Source organism: Parambassis ranga, chromosome 8 (genome assembly GCF_900634625.1).
Source record: "Parambassis ranga chromosome 8, fParRan2.1, whole genome shotgun sequence".
In the NCBI taxonomy this organism is placed as follows: Eukaryota; Metazoa; Chordata; class Actinopteri; family Ambassidae; genus Parambassis; species Parambassis ranga.
The window spans coordinates 11,404,295-11,427,098 of record NC_041029.1 but is presented as its reverse complement, the minus strand read 5'-3'; the positions used below and the strand labels follow the sequence as shown (position 1 = coordinate 11,427,098).

The 22,804-nt window shown below is 41.5% G+C and overlaps 5 protein-coding genes across 10 annotated transcripts; 3 read left to right on the top strand and 2 right to left on the bottom strand.

Annotated features, from left to right (window-relative positions):
- The first annotated feature begins 1,364 nt into the window (after window positions 1-1,364).
- Window positions 1,365-5,068, top strand: cdip1 (cell death-inducing p53 target 1). The gene is made up of 5 exons (XM_028412836.1): window positions 1,365-1,489; window positions 2,866-3,021; window positions 3,260-3,409; window positions 3,598-3,880; window positions 4,161-5,068. The coding sequence occupies exons 2-5, from the start codon at window positions 2,946-2,948 to the stop codon at window positions 4,270-4,272; spliced, it is 621 nt and encodes a 206-aa protein (XP_028268637.1). The 5' UTR covers window positions 1,365-1,489; window positions 2,866-2,945; the 3' UTR covers window positions 4,273-5,068.
- A 792-nt stretch (window positions 5,069-5,860) lies between these two features.
- Window positions 5,861-6,915, bottom strand: polr3k (polymerase (RNA) III (DNA directed) polypeptide K). The gene is made up of 3 exons (XM_028412837.1): window positions 6,698-6,915; window positions 6,486-6,573; window positions 5,861-6,061 (listed from the first exon to the last, which is right to left on the bottom strand). The coding sequence occupies exons 1-3, from the start codon at window positions 6,806-6,808 to the stop codon at window positions 5,934-5,936; spliced, it is 327 nt and encodes a 108-aa protein (XP_028268638.1). The 5' UTR covers window positions 6,809-6,915; the 3' UTR covers window positions 5,861-5,933.
- A 230-nt stretch (window positions 6,916-7,145) lies between these two features.
- snrnp25 (small nuclear ribonucleoprotein 25) lies at window positions 7,146-8,681 on the top strand. 2 transcript variants are annotated; one of them, XM_028412540.1, is made up of 5 exons: window positions 7,146-7,549; window positions 8,028-8,118; window positions 8,204-8,309; window positions 8,396-8,470; window positions 8,546-8,681. In XM_028412540.1, the coding sequence occupies exons 1-5, from the start codon at window positions 7,322-7,324 to the stop codon at window positions 8,601-8,603; spliced, it is 558 nt and encodes a 185-aa protein (XP_028268341.1). In that variant the 5' UTR covers window positions 7,146-7,321; the 3' UTR covers window positions 8,604-8,681. The 2 variants fall into 2 exon arrangements, with proteins under 2 accessions (XP_028268341.1, XP_028268342.1); XM_028412541.1 differs by having other exon boundaries at window positions 8,204-8,301; window positions 8,546-8,587.
- An 819-nt stretch (window positions 8,682-9,500) lies between these two features.
- LOC114439948 (uncharacterized) lies at window positions 9,501-10,533 on the top strand. Its single transcript, XM_028412161.1, has 5 exons — window positions 9,501-9,639; window positions 9,723-9,854; window positions 9,941-10,030; window positions 10,128-10,275; window positions 10,397-10,533. Exons 1-5 carry the CDS (start codon window positions 9,501-9,503, stop codon window positions 10,503-10,505), a joined length of 618 nt encoding a protein of 205 aa, XP_028267962.1. The 3' UTR covers window positions 10,506-10,533.
- A 365-nt stretch (window positions 10,534-10,898) lies between these two features.
- mrtfbb (myocardin related transcription factor Bb) lies at window positions 10,899-21,722 on the bottom strand. Of its 5 annotated transcripts, none has more exons than XM_028411743.1 (14): window positions 21,444-21,722; window positions 18,646-18,711; window positions 17,093-17,148; window positions 16,937-17,012; window positions 16,612-16,773; window positions 16,023-16,204; window positions 15,584-15,682; window positions 14,430-14,677; window positions 14,095-14,230; window positions 13,249-14,013; window positions 12,767-12,871; window positions 12,588-12,680; window positions 12,449-12,509; window positions 10,899-12,365 (listed from the first exon to the last, which is right to left on the bottom strand). In XM_028411743.1, exons 1-14 carry the CDS (start codon window positions 21,544-21,546, stop codon window positions 11,944-11,946), a joined length of 2,574 nt encoding a protein of 857 aa, XP_028267544.1. In that variant the 5' UTR covers window positions 21,547-21,722; the 3' UTR covers window positions 10,899-11,943. The 5 variants fall into 5 exon arrangements, with proteins under 5 accessions (XP_028267544.1, XP_028267545.1, XP_028267543.1 ...); XM_028411744.1 differs by having other exon boundaries at window positions 12,588-12,683; window positions 21,459-21,722; XM_028411742.1 differs by having other exon boundaries at window positions 12,588-12,683; window positions 21,444-21,721.
- Between the last annotated feature and the right edge of the window lie 1,082 nt (window positions 21,723-22,804).

Below are 22,804 nucleotides of genomic sequence, written 5' to 3'. Positions count from 1 at the left end.
TAATGTTTTCACACACTGGATGTTTGTGTCAATAGAAAAGTGTTGGGCCTCCAAAGCTATAGCAGACTGTCCTTCTCCTGCAAACTACCCACCGACTCCTCTCATCAGCATGTTACCACTGCTAAACTTCATCTCTGACATATCACTGTTTAATTAAAAAAACAATATGTAAAAAAGTACGTTTTTAAAATTGTAATAACTATTATTCAGTTTCATCTTCATTTTAATTGGATTCCTTTATATTGTATTGTATTGTATAGGCTAATATTGATTAGCTGAAGAATTATATTTTTTTTAATTATAATTTATAATTTTTTTAATTTTTATATAATTTTCACGATTATATCAATGAGAACATGTACAACTGTTTATCAAAACTATCATAATCCACTTTCGGTACTTTAATAACCTAACCGTTAATGCTTACAAATGGTTAATTATGACGTCCACATTAATAATAAAAAAACATATCTGTGAAATTTAAAGTGAAATTTGTCAACTTTGTCAATAATTCAGTGTAAACCATGATTATGACGTCAGATGTAAATCCATCTCAGCGGATGTTTACGGTTCTCCGTAGCGAGCCGCACCGAAGATTTAAGATTTAAGGTGCGCGACTACGTGCGGTAGTACGGTACGGATACTCAGGAGGGCCAAATGCTTGGAGAAAGCCCAGTTTTGCTGTAATGTTTTAATAAACTGAAACATTTTAGATTTCAGTTAATGTGGTACTGTACAAATTATCAGAATATTTGCCTGTAGCATTTCTGAAACAATTCAATGTCAATGCTCAAAGCCTTATATTGCCAAGTTCATTATTACTGATATTTTCATCGCTGTAATAAATATTCTATAACATGTGGTGAAGAACATTCACTGCTTTCTTTTCCCTCACCCCGCTGACTATCTCCAGGAATATTTTCATCATTTTTGACGGTAGCATTCCTGAGAAAATTAAAGGTCAAGTCTAAATTATTATTGCTCATTCTGATATTTCTTATATTATCAAAATACATTGTACATGATTGATTGGAGGTTTTTCCTTATATGAAGCCTCAGCCTTTACATGGTTAGTGTAATGTTTTATGGTTTTTACTGTTGGGAACCTGCAAAAGAACCAAAAAATGGGAACCTTGGGGTGGAAAGGATTAACCTCTTAAAGTTATCATGCAAGAATCTAGAAAAATAGTGTTTTTCTAGCTTCTTAAGCTTCTTATTGTAAAGAAAATTACAGATAAACTAAATCTCATTAAGCATTTTGGCCATTTCCTGAATGCAATTGCAGAAAAACTGGGCTTTCTTCAAGCATTTTGGCCATCCTGAGTACCCGTACCGTACTACCACTTGTAGTCGCGCACCTTAAATCTTCGGTTGACCGTGTTTTCGGAGTATGACGGCTCTGACTGCAGTGTTCTACGGAGGGTCGGAGCCTCTAACGTCAAACAACTTCAGTTATACCACGGGTTGGAGGCGCTTCTTCTACAAACAGGTAATTTCACTTTCAGCACATTAACAGCTTTATTATTTATTTATTATAATAACTACCAGAACAAAGTATTCAGTCTTCTAGATGTTTGCTCTTTTAATTCGCACGTTCCCGATCTTGGGTCTCTTGTTTTTGTGTCAAGAATGGCGACGCTAGCTAGCTAGCTAACGACAGCTACCTAGCAAACAGGTTTTAATGCATTTGCTTTAGCTGGACAAACACCCCGCTGTCTCTAAGTTATGTCATCATTTGGGCACAATCACACACTTGCTCTCAGCTCTTTAGAAATGTTAGGAAAGAATCGTGTTCGACTTCTGAATTAGGCAACTTAAACGAGCATCCGTCCGCTTTACTTCTCCGTTAGCTTGCTACCGTGTCATGTTACGTTTATAGACACACAAACAATTTGTTTTAGATGCTAAAACAAAGTACTACGTTAAAGTTAAACATCAGTGCTGGTTTGTGCTTGCCACCATTACGTAACTAAGTTATTCGTGGTTAATTGTGCAAGTAGCTTTGAGCAGGATTATCGGCGACAGGATTAAGAAAAACATCAGCTAGCTTAGCGTGTTGGTTAGCAGTGAAACTGCAGTTAGAATCAGTTATGTTGTGTTACTCAAAGGCACCAACATCAATACTTCATTGCAGTGTGTATCATTATACACTGACAGAGTTCTTAAAGTGTAAATTGTGCCGTGTATCTATTATCTATTAGATGGAAAGAGCCTCATTGCTTCCTGATCAGGAATATTTATTTTCACAAGCAAATTTCAGTTAAAACAATACTCACAACAAATAAGTCTAAATTTCACTGATTCCTATATCTGAGACATTGAACACCACGTTCAGGGACCGTTTGCATTATTTAAGCAGAGAGAAAATTGTGCTTCTCCTAAAACATAAGCTGTGGAACAGCAGCGTAGATCTGATTTAGGTTTGTTTGTTATTTTTGTGTTTAATTCAAACCTCGGAAGTTTGGGTGATTTTTTTTTTTTTGTTAAAGCTGATGATCAGGACTTGGTACTTGTGATTATTCTGGACATCTCATTTCACAACCACCATGAAATTTAAGTTGCAGTTTTCCTGTGAAAAGTAAATGAATGTATGATATGATGGTGTGCAATAACTTTACATGTCAGGTTATACTGCTTAAAACCAGGCCAACCAAAGATGCCTAACACCGTTACACAGTCTGTTCTCCACTACTCTACTGTCACTCGGTTCTTTTAATGTGTCCAGACTGACATCTGCAGAAACATTGGGTGCTTCATTAGCCTCCCTGACTGCTGTTGGAACATTTTATGCCTTGGACTAAGTCTGTGTCAGAGAGTAATGAGCCAAGGGACTCAAACTGTGCATGTTTTTTTTTTACTCCTCAGAGAGTAAGAAGTGGACCTGTAGAGTTCTGAGTGGAAATCACGTGCCTGACCCATCTTGCCAGTCCAGACATCTGGCCAGTATGTCCAGTGATCCTCCCCCTCCGTACCCCGGAGGTCCCAGCGCCCCCCTCATTGAGGAGAAGAATGGACAACCTGGTAAAAAAAATAACTTCACACTTCAAAGACCACGTAGAACAAGTAGAACCTAGTAGTAACAGTATATTTTTAGCAGTTTTGGCAAGTTGTTTTGAAAAAATAGGATTTTATTTGTATATTTTCTTGCAACATTACTCTCACATGTTGCATTCAAGGATCATCAGGAAGTTAAGTTTGATGGGTCTCTTTGAAATCACATTTCAAACTCACCAACTTTATTTTGTGTGGTGTCTTTCAGAAACAGTAAGAACTGCTCCTCCACTGGGGCAGCCCTTGCCTCCTGACTATGGTCCTCCACCCTATGAGGGCCCAATGCCGGGCTTCCTACCCCCACATGTCCCTGGAGAAGGGCCCATGCCTATGCCTATGCCAATGCCACCACCGCAAGGTCTGTGTGCAAATAGAAATAAACAGCACCACACTGACACAACATGTGATTGGCTGATAAAATGATCAGGGCAAATGTTAATGGGCAGTCCCCACCTTTGAGCTCAGTTCAGTCTTTGCTGTTTACTAGCCAGTTTGTCATGTTTTTCCCTCAATTGTTAGACTCACATTTATATTAATGCTGTGCAGGTGGCCCCTACGGACCGCCACCCGGTCATTATACTCACCCAGTGCCAGGACAGATGGGTCCTGGTCCCAGCCACTTCCACACTGTCCACATAGGAAGTCGCACAGCGACCGTCCTGGCTCCTCCAGGAGGAGCCACCACTGTGACTGTACTGCAGGGGGAAATGTTTCAGACCTCACCAGTGCAGACTGTGTGTCCGCACTGTCAGCAGGCAATCGTCACCCGCATCTCCCACGATGTTGGCCTCATGAACACACTCTTCTGCCTCTTCTGCTTCTTCGTAGGGTAAGTAGGGCACAAGTTAGAGAATAGGTCTGATAGAGGATGCTTGCTGAGGTAGTGGAGTATGGAAAGGGTTGTTTTCTGTGGTAATACCAGAAGCCGCATTTTGCAGTGGTGAAGCATTATAGTATTATAAGTGTTGTATTAACCTAATAAGCAAATTCTTAATTCAGACGTTGATAAACAAGCAAACGATGCTTGCTCTTCTTTTGCGAGCGCTGACTGTACAGACAGTGTAACTACGTGCAGGTATGAGGTCACCACACTCTGTTCTCCTCCACAGGTGTGACCTGGGCTGCTGCTTGATTCCCTGTCTGATCGACGACCTCAAGGATGTGACACACACCTGCCCTTACTGCAAGGGCTACATTTACACATACAAGCGTATATGCTAACCACCGACAGCGGTATGCTACAGAGACATGCACACACACTTAAATCTCACAGCTCCTCCCACTGGTAGTGACAGGCTCTTCCCCCCTCCTCATTTTTGCAAAGTGTCGTGTAGCCCTCTTAAATTGTAAGTGCAGTTTTCTCATTAATTCACATATTTACTGTATATATCTTTCAGCATATTACTGTCATGCATTTGAAATGTGAACATCTCTGATTTAATTGCAGAAGATGTAGGTTACTGAAGGATCCACAGAGATGGATACCCAGCAGACACACAGGTGCAGTGGGTGCTGTTAGGAAACAGCCTTGTGGTGTTACGCATGTGAATGAAAAAAAAAAAAAAATCATACAGCCAGCCTTGATGAGAGAACGCTGTGGAAAAAAACTGTCACTTTATTTATTTGAATCCATCTGTGAATCCTTTAGAAGCAAGTGTATTCAATTATGCTGGGTTAGCTTTTTTTTAAACTTTATTTCAGATAATTATTTAACGATATGAAGAACTGTGAACCGTTTCGTCCATGTCTGCTCTTTTTCTTTTAACAGGCTTAGAGTTCCCTTTATGATCACTCTTTGAATGTGAGGAAAATTAACCACCTTCGTCCCAACAAACTAATGCATTTATTGTTTAGGGGGAATTCCCCAGATAGATGTTAATTGCTATGTACATTATTCAATTTCTGAGCTTCAGTCAGTCACAGAATATTCAGTGATTTACTGGTGAGCTGTTACACATCCTTGCTTCTTGTTCACGATGTACTTAATTTTGATAATAAAGTCAACCTTTGCACTTTATGTTGCAATTTGCATCCCCCCCCTTCTGAAAGTATGTATTAATATCCTCAACTAGCCATTTGTCTGAGGAAAAAGAAAGTAAAAGCCATGCATTATGAAGCTTTTACAAGAGTTTGGTGTTAACTAGGAACCTCACCATTATTGCACTTGTACAGAGAATAATAGAATCAAAGTGGAGCAAGGTTCCACTTACTACTGCTAGAGGAACAATGCATGACATCTCAGTTGAGCTCTGTGTGTCATTCTGATGCACCGCTCTGAGCTAGATTACCTTCTCACTGACACTGTTAATCACGTAGTTAGTTTAAAGTAAGGAATAACAGTGGTGGAACCATCATCACATGACAACGTCCATCCTTTGAAGATTTACCAGCATTGCTCAGATGCATGTTAGATGACAACTCTTTTGTCTTTGCTAGCAATAACCTTCAAAGGAATTATTCAATCAGACATCTTGTAAAATACCACTGAATTTATTACTGACAGTGAACCAGCATCGTTTCACCTCAGCATGCCCCATGCAACGGTCACCTCTGCTCACAGAGGCAAGCGTTACTGGCTACTACTCTTGACTCCTTGCATTTGACTTTTTTTTTGTCTGATGGCTTAAAGAGCTGAGCAAGAAACCCAGAGCTGAAGGATTGCATTGTAGTTTTACTATGAAGTGCTGTATGCCATTGTTGTGGATACTGCTGGTCTGCATTGCTCTAAATGTCTGTGATATGTATAACTATGTAAGTCAAAGCTTTGTTTGACTGACGTATACAGGTACTATTTTATCAATAAAAATGATTAAGGAAACTCATTTTAATGTCATCTGGGGAAAAAAAACAAACACTTCTTCTAACAACATCTGTAACAGGTGTTAATCTCTCCACCTATGTCCACACTGAGCGTTGCAGCATTTGTAGAAAGTGGTCATGGGTTCATCTGCTGATCTGGTCTGTATCTGCATAAAGAAGGCCCGAGGGTGCTCACACTTGGGACATTTTTCTGTAAACAGAGGCAAACATGCAGCTGATGTAAAATACACAATAACACACATACACAAAATTTGATTTAAAATAGGTGAGAACAGCAATGTTAATACTTTGTTTTCTAAGTGTAGTAGTCACCAGAAAACTTTAGCTAGTATAGACTAAAAATGAATCTAACAAAAGATAAAAATATAATTAAGTGTCATATTCATTCATATTTATATGATCATGGATTTGAAAATGACATCTTTTTCTTTATGCCACTTCATCATATTAGATCTGTACCAATATCCTATGCTAACACGTGGGGGTGCTAGTGAGTCGACAACTGTGCATTAGTTAACCATACACATTCTACATAAAAAAAGTCAATCATTTAAAAGGAGTCGGTTATTATTTTTATGTTAGACAGAAACAGTGATTTGCTGAATAACACTTACCGGCCGTTGAGTCCACGTTCTCCCACGCTGCAGCTCCACCAAGAACATCATCCACCTCCTTTAGCTTAGGATACTTCCTGTTATTTACCTATAGGACATGACAAATGCAAAGCCCACTCACTGTGAAACAAGACTAGCGTCTTCTTTAAGGTAATACAAAGCGTGTATGAAGTCACAGATGTAAAACTCGGTGTGATTTATCGTTAGCTTACCTTTCGTGTGATGTTGTGTACGTATGGACAGGTATTACAGGCGAACCTCATGCACTTCTGTCCTTCTTCGACCACTAAAACATTTCCACAGGTGGGACAAAACAAAAGCATGTTACCTTCTTACTTAGAACCAGGCTCGGTTTAATTACGCTATGTTTTTATCACTGTAAACAGTTGGCTGCATGTGGAGCAGAGCAGCGGAACCGCTGATGGAAGTAGGTGCTCCAGTTTTTACGGCACGGTGGGAAACAAGGGAAAGAAGAGGTCTTATATTAAAAACATGACGACCAAACTCCAAAATAGTAGTCATTTTAAAAGATTCGTATGCTAAACGTGTTAGCGCAATATTTAACGAAATCATTCACCTGTGTCTGAATGTAATTTAATTAAGCGGAACGATATATACTAAGCTCTGTTACCCATCCGGTTCATCATTTGTACTGGACATGTGCTCAGTTTATTTACTTCGATGGCTTCGTGTCCTGAGATAATCTAAGTTTCAACGTTTGAAAATAATACTTTCTTACTCTGGGACTCGTATTAAATCTAAAAGACTATTTTTATTTATTTTTGTATCATTCACCGTCATGTTTGACGCTGTATTGTGAATATTTGTACGCGGGGATGGAGCAGGAACAGACTCCCAGCATGAGTTCTGCTGCTGCTGCTGCTGCTGGGGCAGAAGGGCAGTCTGTGAACCCCGTGGAGGCAGAAACAGAGACGGATGTGGTCATTTCAAATGAAGAGGAAGAAGACGAGGATGCTCTTCCTCACTCAGAAATCCTGGATATGTTTGAGGAGGGACTTGCTCAACTTGTCCAAGATCCTTTACTTTGTGATCTGCCAATTAAGGTGAGGCTGTTCAGTCAATATGCACAAATACACAGGGACTTTAGGGGTTATGATGACAGCAACGTGAATAGTGATGCTTTTGAAGGCAGTCAATCATTTGAAATTGAGATCAGTAAGTAGCGCATGTTATTTTTATGCAAATATTTTAGACTTATTTGCATAGGCTATAGATGCAGAGGCCAGTCTACTCTCTATTTGCGTTGTGTTTGGATCTCAGATTCAAATAGTATGTAGCAACATGTTATCCTAAGCCAGCCTGTTAAATATTTGCATGTTTGCTTCTCTTTCTCCGGCAATCAAAAGAGAATGTTTGTAAGAATGTGAGACTTGAAGATTGCCACAGCTGGCAAACTAAAACCATGATTGGCATTTTCTTCTCAAAGATAAACAACTGTGGGTTGTGACATGTCTAAGTCCTGTCTGCAGGGCTGTGAGACAGAAAGACATGAATGAAAAGTGAAAGCATTTTGCATTGCAGGTGACACTGGAGGAGATCAATTCTCAGATTGCTTTAGAGTATGGCCAGGCAATGACTGTGAAGGTTTTAAAAGCAGATGGCGAAGTAATGCGTAAGTATTGAGGTTGAACACCAAACATCACATTATGCTTGTGTTAATATTATTTTATAAATATGATTTGTTTGTGTGTTTTAAGCCATAGTGGTGGTGCAGAATGCTACCGTCCTTGATCTAAAGAAAGCCATTTGCCGCTTCATGGAGCTGAAACAGCAGCGTGAAGGTGGAGTGAAACATGTCAGCTGGTAAACACACGCACAAAGGACACATCATAAATATAAAGAAGGCTGCATCTATCATTTATCTGCTTCTTTGCTGGTTTTTTGTACAGGAGATATGTTTGGAGAACGTATCATTTAGTATTTCAGGGTGAAAAGCTGGAGGATGACAAAGCCAGGCTTAAAGAGTGAGTGTTTGAAGGTAACACTTAATTTAACACTGTGTTAAAACTGTTTGACTTTCTGTGTGTTTCTGTTTTCAGCTACGGGATCAGAAACAGGGATGAAGTGACGTTCATGAAGAGAGTCAAGAAAAAGTGAAGCATTGCAGTCATTCCCTCTGAAACAGGCTATATGTAAATAACAGTTCTGTACATTATGATCCATTTTTTACTTCTGATGTGGTTTTTGTGCAAAAATCATTAAATAAATTCAGTCTTTATTTCATTATCTGCATGTGTGTCTTTGCGTTTTTAATGTGTGCATTTCAACTAGAGATCTATGACACCTTTTCCAAAGGGGGCAGTTATAAACATGACCTGATGATTTGAATATTTCCTGAGAGGAAGGAACACTGTCCCCTTGTTGAGTGTTACATGTGCAGGGTGCGGCGGGAGCAGGAGAAGAAATTAGGTAATCATCACATTTTTCTTTCTAATGTGATATTTTCCTCAGTAAAGGTGTGATATAGGACTCTTATTTGACATGTTAGATAGTGTAGCTATCAGAACAGTGCAGGTAAACCAGATTTTACTTTGCAATTCGCAGTTCGCAATTAAATTAAACTAGAATCATTTAAAGTGGTTTAGTGTTTCTTTCTTTCCATTTTTAAACTTCTGGAGAAATTATCAATGTCTCGTAACGCATCTTAAAGGGACAGTTTACCTCAAAATCAGATATTTTTTGTGTCCTCATTAAATTGTCAAAACAATGTCTGTGAATATGTTTGAGTAACTGGTTCATGATTTCAGGGAAGGATTGCTTTTTGTAGCTCTGAGCACCATGATTTTTATAGTTTCATTACATTGGAAAGACAACAGAAATCTCTCCAAAGCTCTGTATCTCTCTTCAAAGATATTAATCTAGATTAAAAAACTGTTTTGTGTGTTGAACTGTCCCTTTATGTCTGGAGGAAAGACCAAGACCTGATCATTCCTGACAAATCAATCCAGAAAGCTCATGCTGTGTTTACCCTTTCCTGGCTTTTTAGCAGCAGCCATGACTGCTTCAGATGAAGTGAAGAGGATATCCACAGAGTTAAAACATCTTTCACTCAAAAGGCAACAACTTCTGGAGAGGAAAAGGATTCTTTGTATATTTCAGGAGCTGAGGAATCGGGCTGAATTTGGACAAACAGGTGACATCACAGAGAACATGCAAGAGCTCTTCTCTGTCTCAATGTCTGTGTGACCTTTGTGTGAATATTTTTTTTTCTGCCAGAGGAGGCAACCTCCAGTCAGCATGAGATCAACAACATCGAAGACAAGCTGAAAGAGCTAATTGAAAAGAAGGCCGAGCTCCAGAAAACCTTTGACACCATCCTCAGTGCCAAGGAGGCAGCTGGCACGAAGAGTGAGGACAGATTTTGAGTCAGAAAAGCATCACTTTATTTTAGTCCAATAACATTACTTTCTCTTTATCCTTTTTGTTGTTGTTAGAAGTTGATTTCACTTCAAGTCAGAAGAGACTTGTTGGTCTTGTTCCTGGCTCCAATATTTTCTACGTTGACTCTCCACCTTGTATTCCAGGTAAGCTATACTTCTAAATTCTAAAAGCTATGGTTGACACAGACAAAAAAACAAAAAAACAAAAAAAACAAGAGATAACTTGTGCATCTCCTCACAGCGCCCACTGTGATCCTGGACGTGGAGAACCTCCCACCATGTCCCACCAGGACGCAGTGCCCTGAGTGTCGGGAGTTCATCATGACAGAGACCTCCACCTCCACCAGCAGTGTGACCTGGCTGGTGTGTTTCATGTCAGTGATGATGGGGTATGAAAAAGTCTTCTGTCTGTTGCTTGAGAGTTATTTGCATGAGAATATAGTCAGACCTTGTTGTGTCTGTCATTTTTGTGTTCACATGTTTATTTCCTGTTCCTCTTTTTTTTTGCAGCTGCGTGGCTGGTTGCTGCCTCTTACCATTCTGCATGAATAGGTTCAAGTCTGTTATACACAGGTGTCCAAAATGTCGAACACCAATCCACACTGTGAAAAAGCTCTGAAGAACATAGAATATGAAGAACTGCTTCTATCTTTGCCCACAACAAGGTCTGCGAATCTTCTTGTGTAACTGGCTCAATGTTTTGCTGCTTTGAACACATTTCACTTCCTTTACAGAGGAAAAAGAACAAAGGTCACATGTCAGGTATATTTGATTTGGTTTTTGGGTAAACTGTCCCTTTAACTCCACTTATTATGAATATCACTGGTTGCATTGGGATGCTTTGTGTCTTATAGAGGCAGAAGAGTGGTGCCTCCTTGTATGTATGTAGATGTGTATATTACATTAAATTTTATGACAACTTAGATCAATATATTATACATTTAAAACTCTTATTTAGAGCTACAACAATATAATTAAATGTTAGTTTGGTCAAAACTGCAACATAACACACTCCTTGTGTATCCTTTTTTTAATGAAAGCAGTAAAAGGTGTGACACTCATAGGCCAACAGTGACATCCCAAATAATCTCTGTATTTACAATATGACTGATACATTTGTATAAAAGGCAACATAAATACACTGTGTAAAACATATGGCATACAATCTATGCATTACAATGCTGAGTGTCGAGTTATACTAGTATAGTAACGACAAAAACTTTTCTCCTTCCAGCACATAATCCCACATAACGGGGGTGGGGCATTTGTTTTGTCAGATGAGGCACTGATGGGCTGATAGAAAATATACACGTAGAATCATTTTACATTCAAAAACATTCACCGCACTGCCTGGGGAATACCAAATTCATAACAGCAGTTTGAAATAGAAAAATCAGATGTAGCCAGCAGGTGTCACCACAACACTATCTGACTGTAAAGTTACTGTTGTACCAGTTGAGCGGCAAGCTGGTGGATTGTATTTATGTGTATGTTTTGTGCACAGTGACCCAAGTCACCTAGATAAACTCAATTTTTAACCCTTTATGAGCCCATTTGTTGGTAAACACTGCACAAAAATGCAAGCGGTGATCCTAGGTTTGGATGATGAAACAATGTTGGCACAGTTTTATGTAATAAATGCCTGGTGACTTGTTGTGGCCATCACATTCACACTCCCAATCCTGATTTATGTCTCACAATTCACACACACAAGGATTATGTAGTGGCTGTGTGTTTACAATCTGTTTGGATAGTGATAATCATTCCAAACCAGGGTGGAGTAAACGCAATAACAGCCTTCTGCTACACACAGTGTTTGTGCCATCAGTTCTGGAACCAGGAGGACGTTTTACTGACGTTTACTGAAATCTGAGAAATCAGTTAACCCAAGAACAAATAGGAGACATCAACTTGAGATGGAAATCTTAAAAAAGCTACTTCCATATTTAGCTTCAACTGCCAGTACCAATCCCACTTTATTAGTCAGGGAATTCAAAGGAATCAATTCAGCAAGTTTAAACTGATCAAACCACCAACAGTTCAGTGTGAGAGTTCATTCAGTCCCAGTTCAAGTTCAGTTCATGAGAATCCAGGAAGTCAGAGGAGAAGACGCCTCCTGGCACAGATATGTCCAAAGCGTTAACATCCTCTGCTGGCACAGACAGAGTAAGGTCAAGCCAGTCCATGCTGTCCATGTTGCTGTTGTGTAGGTTCAGCGCAGAAGCTGACGTGCTGTCATTAAAGTCTCCTTCCATGGTGACTGCAGGGGAGTGTAACTCCTCCATTAGCTTCAGTTTTTGTGTTTCAGTGACATCCAGAAGGGTGGAAGAGTTGAGGGGTGTAACAGGAAGATGGGCCACCTGGACTAAAGGTGGAGGCCGTGATAAAACGGTGTTGATGGGAAGGGTGGTTACGCTGGCTGTCACTGGGAGAGCCTTGTTGAGGCTGGGAGGATCCTGCCTGATGAAAGGCGAGATCTCTGAAAAAACAAGTGTGGAAAAAAATTAGAACCAAAACACTGATCAGAGTCAGCAGTGCCAGAACCAGGCTGGTATTACTCACCACCACTTTCAATCAGCACATCAAACAGGTCATCCATCTGCTGGCTGGCTACAGTGGGACCCTGCAGAAAAATAACAGAACATTACATGTTTGAATCATACATTTTTAAGGAATATACTCATGTCTGTTGGATTTCCACCTGAACAGCTGTCAACATGCTGCGTGTCTGTTTAACTGCATCCTCATAGCGGGGCGGGTCTTTACACTTTGACGCATGATTTGTTAATCTTGGCTGCTGAGAGATCAAAGAAGGATTGATTGGTAGACACACAAAAAAGAACAAAAACAGGATACGTCTGATATTAAAACAGGATCTACCTTTTTTGCCTGCCCTTTGGAGACAGCTTGGTTAGAGGAGACCCCTCCAGCACAACCACTAACTGGGAGTGTATTGATATGTGCAGTGGTATCCATCCTCCATGTCTACGGGGGGAAAAACAGAGACATCAGTATGCGAGAAGTCATGCACTGCAACACACACCCTCCACTAATGCTGTCTTGTGTGTTGGGCTCAGAGCAGAGGGCAGTGAGGGCGCTACGGTCAGCTCTCACTCAGCACCTGCTCCCGTGTTTCCACAGGCCTTTTGATTTGAGCAGGAAAAGATTTCATCGCTTGGCTCAGGCCTGTTATCACCATGGCAACGAGGAAGATGCATTACCCAAGTTGCTGTGTGGAGGACGACCAGATGTGATGTATTGGATGTTGCTATTAAAAACATTATCTTGAACTTACAAAACACAATGTATGGTTTCGGATGCAGAGGGGATAGTGACGAGTTCATGCAGCAGTGTTTTCTTACCTTCGGCTCAGTGCTGCATTGCTGCTGTAATGCAGCTGAAGCCTCTATTTTCTGTGGCACCTGTCCAGAGGTCTGGATGAGGCCAGAGGCAGCAGTGTGTAATTTGATACCATTGGCAGGGAGCTGGATAGTGACTGCTGCGGGCAGGAGGACAGACTGCAGGGCTTCATGCTGTGTGATGGTCTGGTGACCGATAATGAACTGATTTGGACAGATCTGATCTGCAGGCTCCTCCTGTTTGACCAACACTGGCAGACCAGGAGAGCCACAGGACACAGAGCAGCTCCTGTTTTCCTCTTTGACCTGGACGGGAACTAGAGGTGGAGAGTCTCCTTGCTGACTTCTCTTCTCCACCTCCAGCTGCATCTTCAGCTCCTCCACCAGCCTCTGCTCTTGCTCCAGCTTCCTCTTTAGCTCCTCAATCTGACGCTCCTTCTCGTAAAGACGTTTGTCCTTTTCAGAATCCTTCTTGTGGGTCTCTGTGGGATTTTCTTCATGTGGGGAGCTCAAGCAGGGAGCATTGCAAACCAGTCTCGATGGACTGTCTGCCCTATAACTGTCCTCTATGCCTAGACTGGACACCTTAGAAGCTATCGGGGACACCGGTGGTGTTATGTTTTCAGCCTGTAAGGCTGCTGTGTCTTTGGTAGCAGATGTCTGGACATTAGAGTTCTCCTGAAACAACTTCAGCCTCTCTATCAGATCTGTCTTAGTCCCAGAAACTGGCAAAGATCGGAGTTTTAGCTCCATTTTCAATTCAGCAACCTGTTAAGACATCACATCATAAAACACCTCTGCAGCATTCATACTGTGGAAGCAGTGTGTGTGAAGGCAGCAACGTGTCACCTTCATCTCATCCAGATTACTTGGTAAGTGATCCGGCTTGCGGTTGGTCTGAGCGTGGTGGAGCTGTGCAGGGGCAGACGCAGTGTTTCCACTCAGAACCACAGTGGAACAGCTGGTTTGTACCTCAGTTGTTGGTCTGTTGTAATAGGAGGAGAAGTAAAGGGGGAGTACAGATGAGAGAGGGAGAATCCATTTTTCACTATTAACAGCTCCTGTGTAGGAAGCTGTGGGCCGGAAACACAAAGAAATTGAGACAGTGTGCAGCTGTGGTTGTGACAGCAAAGTTCACATTCTATAAAACAAACATATGATTGGGTTTTTCTGATTAAGCATACTTGAGTGCGGCAGGCAGGACAGCCTGGTAGTTGTACTGCTGCTGTTGCTGGCTCAGGATCTGGAGCTGCAGGAACTGCTGCTGCTGCTGCAGGAGGCGAGCGTAAGCAGAGTCCATCGGTGCCTCGCTGACCTCTTGCTTCTGGTGCGGTGGAACATACTGATGGTACTTCAACTTTTTTACTCTGGGCTTGGGCTCTTTGCTCTTTTTGCTGCGGCTTTTATCGGCAGGCAACTTGGCCAAGCTTTGCTGCAGAACACAACACAGAAAATATAGAAAGAGTCAACAAGAGAGGGCCGTCTGGAGGATCCGGATCCCTCTGACTGATCTCAATCCAGTTTATCAGGGAATACATCTTGCATAGCCAGCACCAACAGAGCAAAGTGTTGGAACTGATACTGTGTTTTAATAGCTCTGAGCAATAAGGTGGAACAATGTTCTGACGCTGGATGAGAACAGCAGGATGAGGAAACGGGTAGTGGAAATGTGACCCTTATTGTTTTACCACCTGCAATTACAGGATGTAGTACACATGAAAATGGCTTGGCATTAAAGCTTCAGGTTCTCGCTATGAAACCAGAAACTCAGGCAGGGTTAGACGCACACACACCCGCCAATTTGTCAAATTCATTCCACTATCGTATTCCAAGGGAGGGCAAGTTCAAGTCATGCTCAGAGGATAACTGGATTATGATAAATGCACGAGTTATTGCCTCACTCTTGTACTTTGATTTTAAGCTTCGATTTTACACGGCCTAGATGAGGAGGGACAGTCCGCCATTTGACCCTAATTGAAGACAAACTGCGACTAGTCATTCTTTGACATGCATTTGACTTATATTACTGCTGCTTCATCCACTGATGTGATAAAACACAGACTGTGACATAAAGAAAACAAACACAGAAAATAAATTAGACAGGCTCAGCTCAGTGCCAGAGGTCAATGTCATAACTGCTGGTTATAAATTAAATGAAAACATCTTTTTGGGCATTTTTATTGCGCTGTTTCATTACACTGCAGCAGTGACAACAGGCAAGATATATATATATATATATAGAGAGAGAGAGCAGGGGAGTGGTGTGTAGTAAAGGTCAGGTTTTAAAAAAGGAATTATTGATTTATGTCAAACTTGGTTTTAAAACAAAAAAACTCACCTTTACAAGAACTGGTGTGATACTGGGCACAACTGGCTGAGGTGCAGTGGCTTGTTGCTGCTCGCTGGTGGATACTGAGTTGACTGAATCTGATGCAGGCTGTGAGTTGGGAAGCGGGGAGCAATGAGAAAAGCAAGACAAGGAAAGCAATCACATGACGTGCTCAGTAAGAACAGTGAAGCTGCTACGCTTGTTAACCATCATCCCACGGACGAACAGAGAATCAACTCAACTGGAATAATATAACCAGAAACAGGCTCAAACATCATATTATAATAAATACATTATGCATGGATGGCACACTGTGTGTGCATATAGGCAAATTAAGTTCTATTTTTCTGATATGTAATACTGAAATTATAATATAAATGTTTGTTTAGATCATTTGTTTGTCTGCTGACAGTGGTGGTTTATGTGCTGATTGTAATGGTGTGTGTACCTGCATTGGAGTTAAATTAGATGACGTGACATCAGTCCTTCCACACTCACGGGGGGAGGCCGAAGTGGAGCTGGGCGATTGTTGGCCAGCAGGACGCTGTGGTGATAGTGTGTCACTGCTGTCCTCATCAAAGTTGTACACATCTGAACCATCCGGTGTCTTACAATATTCTGTCTTAGCAGCTGTGGTGTCAAAAGAAAAAATATATGTCAAGGAGTGTACGCATTGCTGACAGCATTATTATAAATTTGAGCTAAATGCTATCAGCATGTGGATAATATGCTAATATGTCAATGCTGACACAATGTTTTCTATGCCAAAAAACACTTCTAGACTGAAAACTACAGAAATACTCATGTATTTACTACCATCACTTACTAATGTAAATAAAATGCTAAGTTTAAGTCTAACAAAAGTTATCAAAAAGTGCTGATCATCTGTTTTAACTCTCCATTAAACAGTTGCATTAAGATGTATCAGGGTCATGCTAGCTAGGCTAAAAAGACACTTATTACATTGACTTCTCAGACGTGTAAGGATGCTATCCTTTATTGCTTATTTGATGTATACTGATGTTGATGATATCTACCATTGTTGACCTTTTCGGCCCCAGAGTCAACAGGCAGGATGTTCTTCTCCACCAGCTCCATGGGTCCGGGTCGCTGCGCGATTTTCTCATTGAGATCATCAGTGAGCCGGGCCCTCTTCAGCTTCATCTGTGTGGCCTGCAGCGAGGGCTCTGCCTGTGTCTCTGATTACACAAACAGAACCATCCCAACTCCTTCATCATCGTGACTCACAGTCAGACCTCACAAAAGTCTGCCAACCTCACAGATTTAATAAATTTAATAAAAACAGCTTATACTAATAAGAAGAAGAAGAAGAAGATGTAAGAACACAGAAAGGGTGAGTACCTTGTAGGATGTGCATGCGGACAAGTTCAGTGCGCTGAGGTCGGCTGCAAAGTTTGTGCTTTAAGAAGTTCCCTGTCTGAGAAAACAGGTATGTTTTTACTCATCTTTAATGTGTAGATATACAGAAACATACAGTTATTTTTGCCATCATCTTACCCTGGCTCTCTCCAGGCTGCGAATCTGCTCATGAAAGGCAGCAGGTGTCTTAAGAGCTGTAGGAAGGGAATGGTATAAGCAACAAGTACATGTCATGTTTTTCCTCCTACCCTTGTTTTTTGATGACAAAGATCCTGCGTGTATCAAGAGTGATTTACTGCATCATCATTTTTCATTCCTTTGTGTTTGTTGTTCTGCATGAGTGTGAACTCAGGGAGTCAAACAGGAAGTGTCAGCTCTACTGACTCAAGCAAAGAGATTGTTCCATGCAGAGTTGGTCTTTAATCACTCTCAGAAACAAAAACACTAGACGAGGTCTGGCTCAACAGCCCGTCACCTCCGACATGATGAGTATTGTTTGGTTTTCAGGACACACAGCCTGGGGGGTGGGGTTGGGGGGGGGGGGGTCTTATGAGCATGTCAGAGGAGTAAAGCAAAACATTCCCACTCATCATCAGCTAAACCCCTCATGCATACCTATGATAAGCCCTGTAAATGTAGGAGCAGCAGTGTGCTGTATGGGGAGGTTTGTGTGCAGTCTTATGCTCAACTGGGCTCAGAGGGGGCGGCTGACCTCCACTGAAGGCCCAGTCGCTGACTCATGTGACACAGTGGAGCCAAAGAGGAGGTGGGAACTTGACCACAGGAGTTTCTCTTTCTACTTTCCTACCTATCAGCAGGATTCTGTCACAGTTTGAGCTTGTCGCAAGTCTCACCCAAAGAATGACGTACAGCCCGCCCGACCTTTGTCACATCAAAGGATGGATGTTGACGGCATTAGAGCAGAGCTAGTCCCTTTCAGGGCTATGGGTACAATGAAGTTTGATCATCAGTGTTATTGCTCAGCCACCTGCCAAAAGTCTATTAGTCTTTTAGCTCCTTTTTTGTCTCCACCTACATTTAAGGAAAATATCTGTCTCTTCAGCTGATAAATGTTCCACTACTTTAAGAGTAGTTGCAAACTCTCTTTGTTGCTAAGAAATTCTAAACAAGAGGTGACTGTGAACCAAAAGATTGTATGATGCTGTACAGTATAATCTGTAACAATGCATCACTGACGGTTTGTATAATAAAGTCATAATTTGTTCAGATCTTAAAGCTGCTGTTTGTACATTTTGTCTTCATTTCTGGCAGTGAGAGTAACTACACAATCATTGCCAACATCTATAGCACCTGCTTACATGCAAACCATCTTCTGATGGGACCATCATAACTAACATGACTTGGAGCTAAGATGCTGACTGGATTATGGAACCGCCAACATCCCAGGGTTAACTAATAGTTTCTCTTCTTCGCTCCTGGAACACCAGAAACTGTTCTTGGAATCTTCTCTTTTTATTCCACACTATACCCACTTTCTCTATCATCCTCCCTCTCTCTCTTGCTCTTGCTTAGCTCTGGCAAACCAGTCATTAGTGGGTAATGTAAAAGGGCCTACCGCTTCTTCAGAACCACAGAAAGCAAATCTGAAGCACAGAGACTTCAAAATGTAAAACACTGATAGGCTTATTCAGCATAAACTCTTTGCATGAATTGTCAAAATGAATACTCACGTGGCATGATGCCCTGCTCCGCGAGCTCCTCTCGAGTTCTCCTCTGCTGCAGACAGAGCTGAAGCACTGAAAGAAGGCAGAGAGGTCGGATTTAAAGTTTAACCACCCAAAACCAACTCTGCTGAGTCACCTCCCCACCATTTTAACTGTAAAACCTGTGAGGTAAAGTACTTCTTTCCTGATCAATATGCAGTAACAGCTGTTCACCACCACAGACATTCTGCTCATTTCCTGTATGGAGTTCAGCTCAGAGCAGTTAGACTTATACACAGTGTGATTGGGTGAGAGCTTTCCCAGTGACAGGCAGTGTCTCAGTATCTATGCACAGGGACAGCAGATAAAACAGGGATTAATGTCAGGTTTGCAGTCATGATAATCAGTAAATCCATTTTTGTCACCACACAGCCAAGAGTTGATTCTATTTAATAAATAGTTTTTAAAATGTAATCTTGCTTTGGACTGATAAGCAGTTGTGTTATTGTGGAACATCAAAGATGTTTCTCCCAGCAGAAACTGTTGAGTCTGTGCAAACCCCACATGGAGAACTTGGAGGCTATTTCCCAAAAATATAAACTGTAGTAAGATCCTAGTTTAAACATTTATAAACAACTGAGCGTGGACATGTTATTTCAGTGGAATAACACAGCTTAGTGCAGGAAAAAATGGCCAAGGTGACAAATGAGGCAGCAGTGTGATGGTTCTTATCGTCACCGCTGCAGTGGAGTGAAGCTGGCTTAGCGCGATCTGCTCAGTGGCTTGGGGGAAACAGCTTACACACACACACACAAATACACAGACACACACACAACACAGACCTGCTCAACTCTCCTGGGAAAGGCGCTGCGTCTGAACAGGCCTCTGTGACTCACTCTAGCAAAAATAAACTGGGCAGCTGTGAGAACAAGGCCTGGGAACCATGAAAATTTGGGGGTAGTTGAAGGGGGTGGGATCTCTGGTCCCTACGCAGGAGCTGAAGGGGACTGCATGGGCTTCTACTGGCGGGCAAAGGGAACATGGAGTGACAAGAGCTAAGGGTGGGAGCTCGAGTCCACTCTCAGAACAGCCCATCAACAAAGAACACAGTGTGCCGGCTCCGCCTGCTGTGTTTCCTATTACAAACCCTGGCCAGGGGGGGTTATGGTCAGCCTGAAGATCACAGGAGATTGTAAAAAAAATTGCCATTGGTTTGTTTCAATATTTATATCCACTGTGACTTGGAAAGAATGCCACAAGCAAGAAAACTTATGAGTACATACTGCTACATGTCAATAACGTCAAAAGCTGCCTTCCAGCACCAGGAGAGAATGCAGGCTTTAATTTGAGCATCACAACAGGGATACAGCTCCTGCCTGGGGTCCTCCTCATCACTTTGTGTCATCCTGTGTTCAACCTGAACCCTGGCTAACCTCTCTGTGATGTAAACCGGCCGGCCGCACTCCTGTTCACCAGCAAAGCATAAACAGAGTTTGGGGAGAAACACAGAGGGGGAAGAGGGGGTCTGCTGAAATCCTTGTCTGCTGATGTAATCTCTAATCTAAGACCCATGTTCTCAGCAAATAATTCCTGGAGGTCTCCCATCAGACCTTTGATTCTATTTTACTTTCTTTTTAAAACAATACAGATAATCGCTGCTGTAGCCAGCAGCAAAGCTGAAGTTTAGTTCAGAAAGAGACCGAGTTATTTTGACTTTACTACTAATACCAAAGACTATAAAACAGAATGCCCTTTCAGGCACCTACAACTAGAGATGGAGTAAAGTATAACAATGTTATTGGTTTTAAATTGTGTCATAATGAGCTTCCAGATCTGTGTATGTGTTGGAATATGGACTTTGCAGATAGATAAAGTATTATAAGTATTTATTACTGATATTAACTTTAATTCAGTAAAGGAGGAAATATTTAAGCCAGGCTTTTACACTAACAATTAAATGATTGTTCAATATGTTACGACTGGAGTGGAAAATGTGTCTTTTTACCATTTTTTAAAGGTTTATGTGCAGTTTCACTCGCACAATTTGAGCTTTTCTATACTTTCTGGAGCCTAATTTAATCCCACATTCATTCATTCAAGTGATGAGACAACACATTCAGTTTCCTTTTGTTATTAATGGGTGTGTACTGTGTGACCTGCTTAAGAGTTGTAGTCAATCAGGTTTAGAGTGCTTGTTAATTGACATGGACCCTAGTTTTGTATACATCCATATAGATATATTAATATATCTTAAATTCTAATCCCTAGAAACATCATGAACCTGACCAGCAGACCTCAAGTGTGACTTCACACATGTTTCAATAAGGTAACCACAGTGTAGTCCTAAATGGAACAACAGGAAAAACACAGCAGCTGTGTTGTGTTTTATTACTCTGGGCTTGGTCTAATCAAAGGAATTTGCTGCAAACAAATGCAAACAGGGAAGATTAAAAATATGCAAATAATGGACAGAATCTTGATCTGCAGCATGTTTGGCTCCAATTGAAAGAAGCTTGAATGTGAAGAAGAGTGAAGAGTGAAGTTATGCTTACATCAGGTGACAGAAGGTGTTAACAGTGTGCCAATATAAACACAGGCAATATAAACCGCCACGGTTATTGTAACAAATGTTTTACAAAAAGTTCGATTTTTGCAGACTGTTCCTTGGCATGAATCATGGTGATGAGCCTAACTGTCATTTCCTGTTGGGACTACATCACTACACCCCCCCCCCCACCCCACTGCCAGCATCAGCAAAGACTAACAAGAGTACAACACTTACAGAAGAATAAAGACAAGTAATAAAAAAAAACAAGAGAAAGCACCTGATTTGAATTTACCCCTGCAGATGGAAGGGGTCTCCACTTCAAGGCAGGCCATAGAGGACAGTAGTGGTGGTTTGCTTGGCGGCCAGGTCTGGAGTCCCATGGAGCGATTAGGCTGGTGGATAACGCAGGAGTCAGAGGAGAGGGAGAAAAGACCCAGCGACCGACAGCTGGCTCGTACTCTCTCAGTCTCTCTGTGCTGGCCTCAGCGGAGAAAGACAGTGTGTGTGTGTGTCTCTCTGTGTGTGTAAGTATGTGTGAGTGCTCAGTTAACGTCAGGAGGAGGGAACACAGCTCTGCCCATGTTAACCCTCGCTGTTCCCAGACGACTCATACTGCAACACAAAACCACCGGTGTAGTTGTGAATGTAATGGTGATCAGTGTTTCTTGTATTGAGTCATTAACTTGTAACTGATACAAAGTCAAACAAAACAAGCTGTTGGGAAATTTGACTGAGCATATTTCCAGACAAACAGTGTGAGTATGTTTTATGAGGACATTTTTTGTTGCTTTAAATAACAATGACAGCACACACACTGGGCCTTAGGGACATTGAAGGTTATGGTTAGACATATTTTAATTAAGTTTGTGTAAACATATTGCAACAGTACTTATTTATAACAGTCATCTCAGCTCTCAAAGTAAAGCTATTTTGACACAATTTATATAGAAATGGGATGAGAAAGTATCAAATGCAGTGGCACGTCCAAAGACGTACTTGGCGGAAACCTCAGATGCCAGCACACCAACAGGAAGTGCGATAAAATTTCACTAATTGCAGTGTGTTCTGCGTGTCTCAGTGGTTCAAGGAAGGAAGGTTAGAATATTTTGTGAGAGATGCAGAGGGGACCTGACGTGAAGGTGAAGCTGCAGAGACACAGGATGCTGTCAGTCCTCCGGCTGTTCCTGTTATGTGTCCGAAAAAGACTGGACCTGCTGTGTTTTGGATTAACAGTGGGATGAAGAAATATGCATGTCAAACAGCGTGGGGGGTGGGGGTAGGGGGGGGTAGCATGGATTGATAAACATATTGGGACAGCTCACCACTGGGACTGAATAATTGTGAACAGCAAGATGGTAAAATCTGTGGGAGAGTAGGAGGACCTTCAGGAATGTGGAAAAACATCTTCCCGCAAGTCCACATTTCATAAGTGTGCCGGCCGCAGAAACAAAACAATACATTTTATGAATGCTTCATACACCTGTTTGTCCCACAATCAAAACCTCTTTCCTGCTTTGGGCTGCTCTCACATTCACATCCCAGTCAAAAACAATCACTAGTAACCACAAGGTGGGCTCAAGATGTTTTACATTATACAATAAATCTGTTTTTAGATCATCACTTGCCATGAAGCTCTAC

Bases quoted from the DNA above. Each gene is read 5' to 3' on its own strand.
- cdip1 (XM_028412836.1), top strand. From the start codon at position 2,946: ATGTCCAGTGATCCTCCCCCTCCGTACCCCGGAGGTCCCAGCGCCCCC. The intron at 3,022-3,259 runs GTAAAAAAAATA...GGTGTCTTTCAG, and splicing joins GGAGAAGAATGGACAACCTG to AAACAGTAAGAACTGCTCCT. The intron at 3,881-4,160 runs GTAAGTAGGGCA...TCTCCTCCACAG, and splicing joins CTCTTCTGCTTCTTCGTAGG to GTGTGACCTGGGCTGCTGCT.
- polr3k (XM_028412837.1), bottom strand. From the start codon at position 6,808: ATGCTTTTGTTTTGTCCCACCTGTGGAAATGTTTTAGTGGTCGAAGAA. The intron at 6,574-6,697 runs GTAAGCTAACGA...CATGTCCTATAG, and splicing joins TACACAACATCACACGAAAG to GTAAATAACAGGAAGTATCC. The intron at 6,062-6,485 runs GTAAGTGTTATT...CTCTGTTTACAG, and splicing joins GAACGTGGACTCAACGGCCG to AAAAATGTCCCAAGTGTGAG.
- snrnp25 (XM_028412540.1), top strand. From the start codon at position 7,322: ATGGAGCAGGAACAGACTCCCAGCATGAGTTCTGCTGCTGCTGCTGCT. The intron at 8,119-8,203 runs GTAAGTATTGAG...GTGTGTTTTAAG, and splicing joins AGCAGATGGCGAAGTAATGC to CCATAGTGGTGGTGCAGAAT. The intron at 8,310-8,395 runs GTAAACACACGC...TTTTTTGTACAG, and splicing joins GGAGTGAAACATGTCAGCTG to GAGATATGTTTGGAGAACGT.
- LOC114439948 (XM_028412161.1), top strand. From the start codon at position 9,501: ATGACTGCTTCAGATGAAGTGAAGAGGATATCCACAGAGTTAAAACAT. The intron at 9,855-9,940 runs GTGAGGACAGAT...TGTTGTTGTTAG, and splicing joins GGAGGCAGCTGGCACGAAGA to AAGTTGATTTCACTTCAAGT. The intron at 10,031-10,127 runs GTAAGCTATACT...ATCTCCTCACAG, and splicing joins CTCTCCACCTTGTATTCCAG to CGCCCACTGTGATCCTGGAC.
- mrtfbb (XM_028411742.1), bottom strand. From the start codon at position 21,546: ATGGGACTCCAGACCTGGCCGCCAAGCAAACCACCACTACTGTCCTCT. The intron at 14,231-14,429 runs GTATGCTTAATC...CTATTACAACAG, and splicing joins GTCCTGCCTGCCGCACTCAA to ACCAACAACTGAGGTACAAA. The intron at 14,014-14,094 runs GTGACACGTTGC...ATGTCTTAACAG, and splicing joins GTAATCTGGATGAGATGAAG to GTTGCTGAATTGAAAATGGA.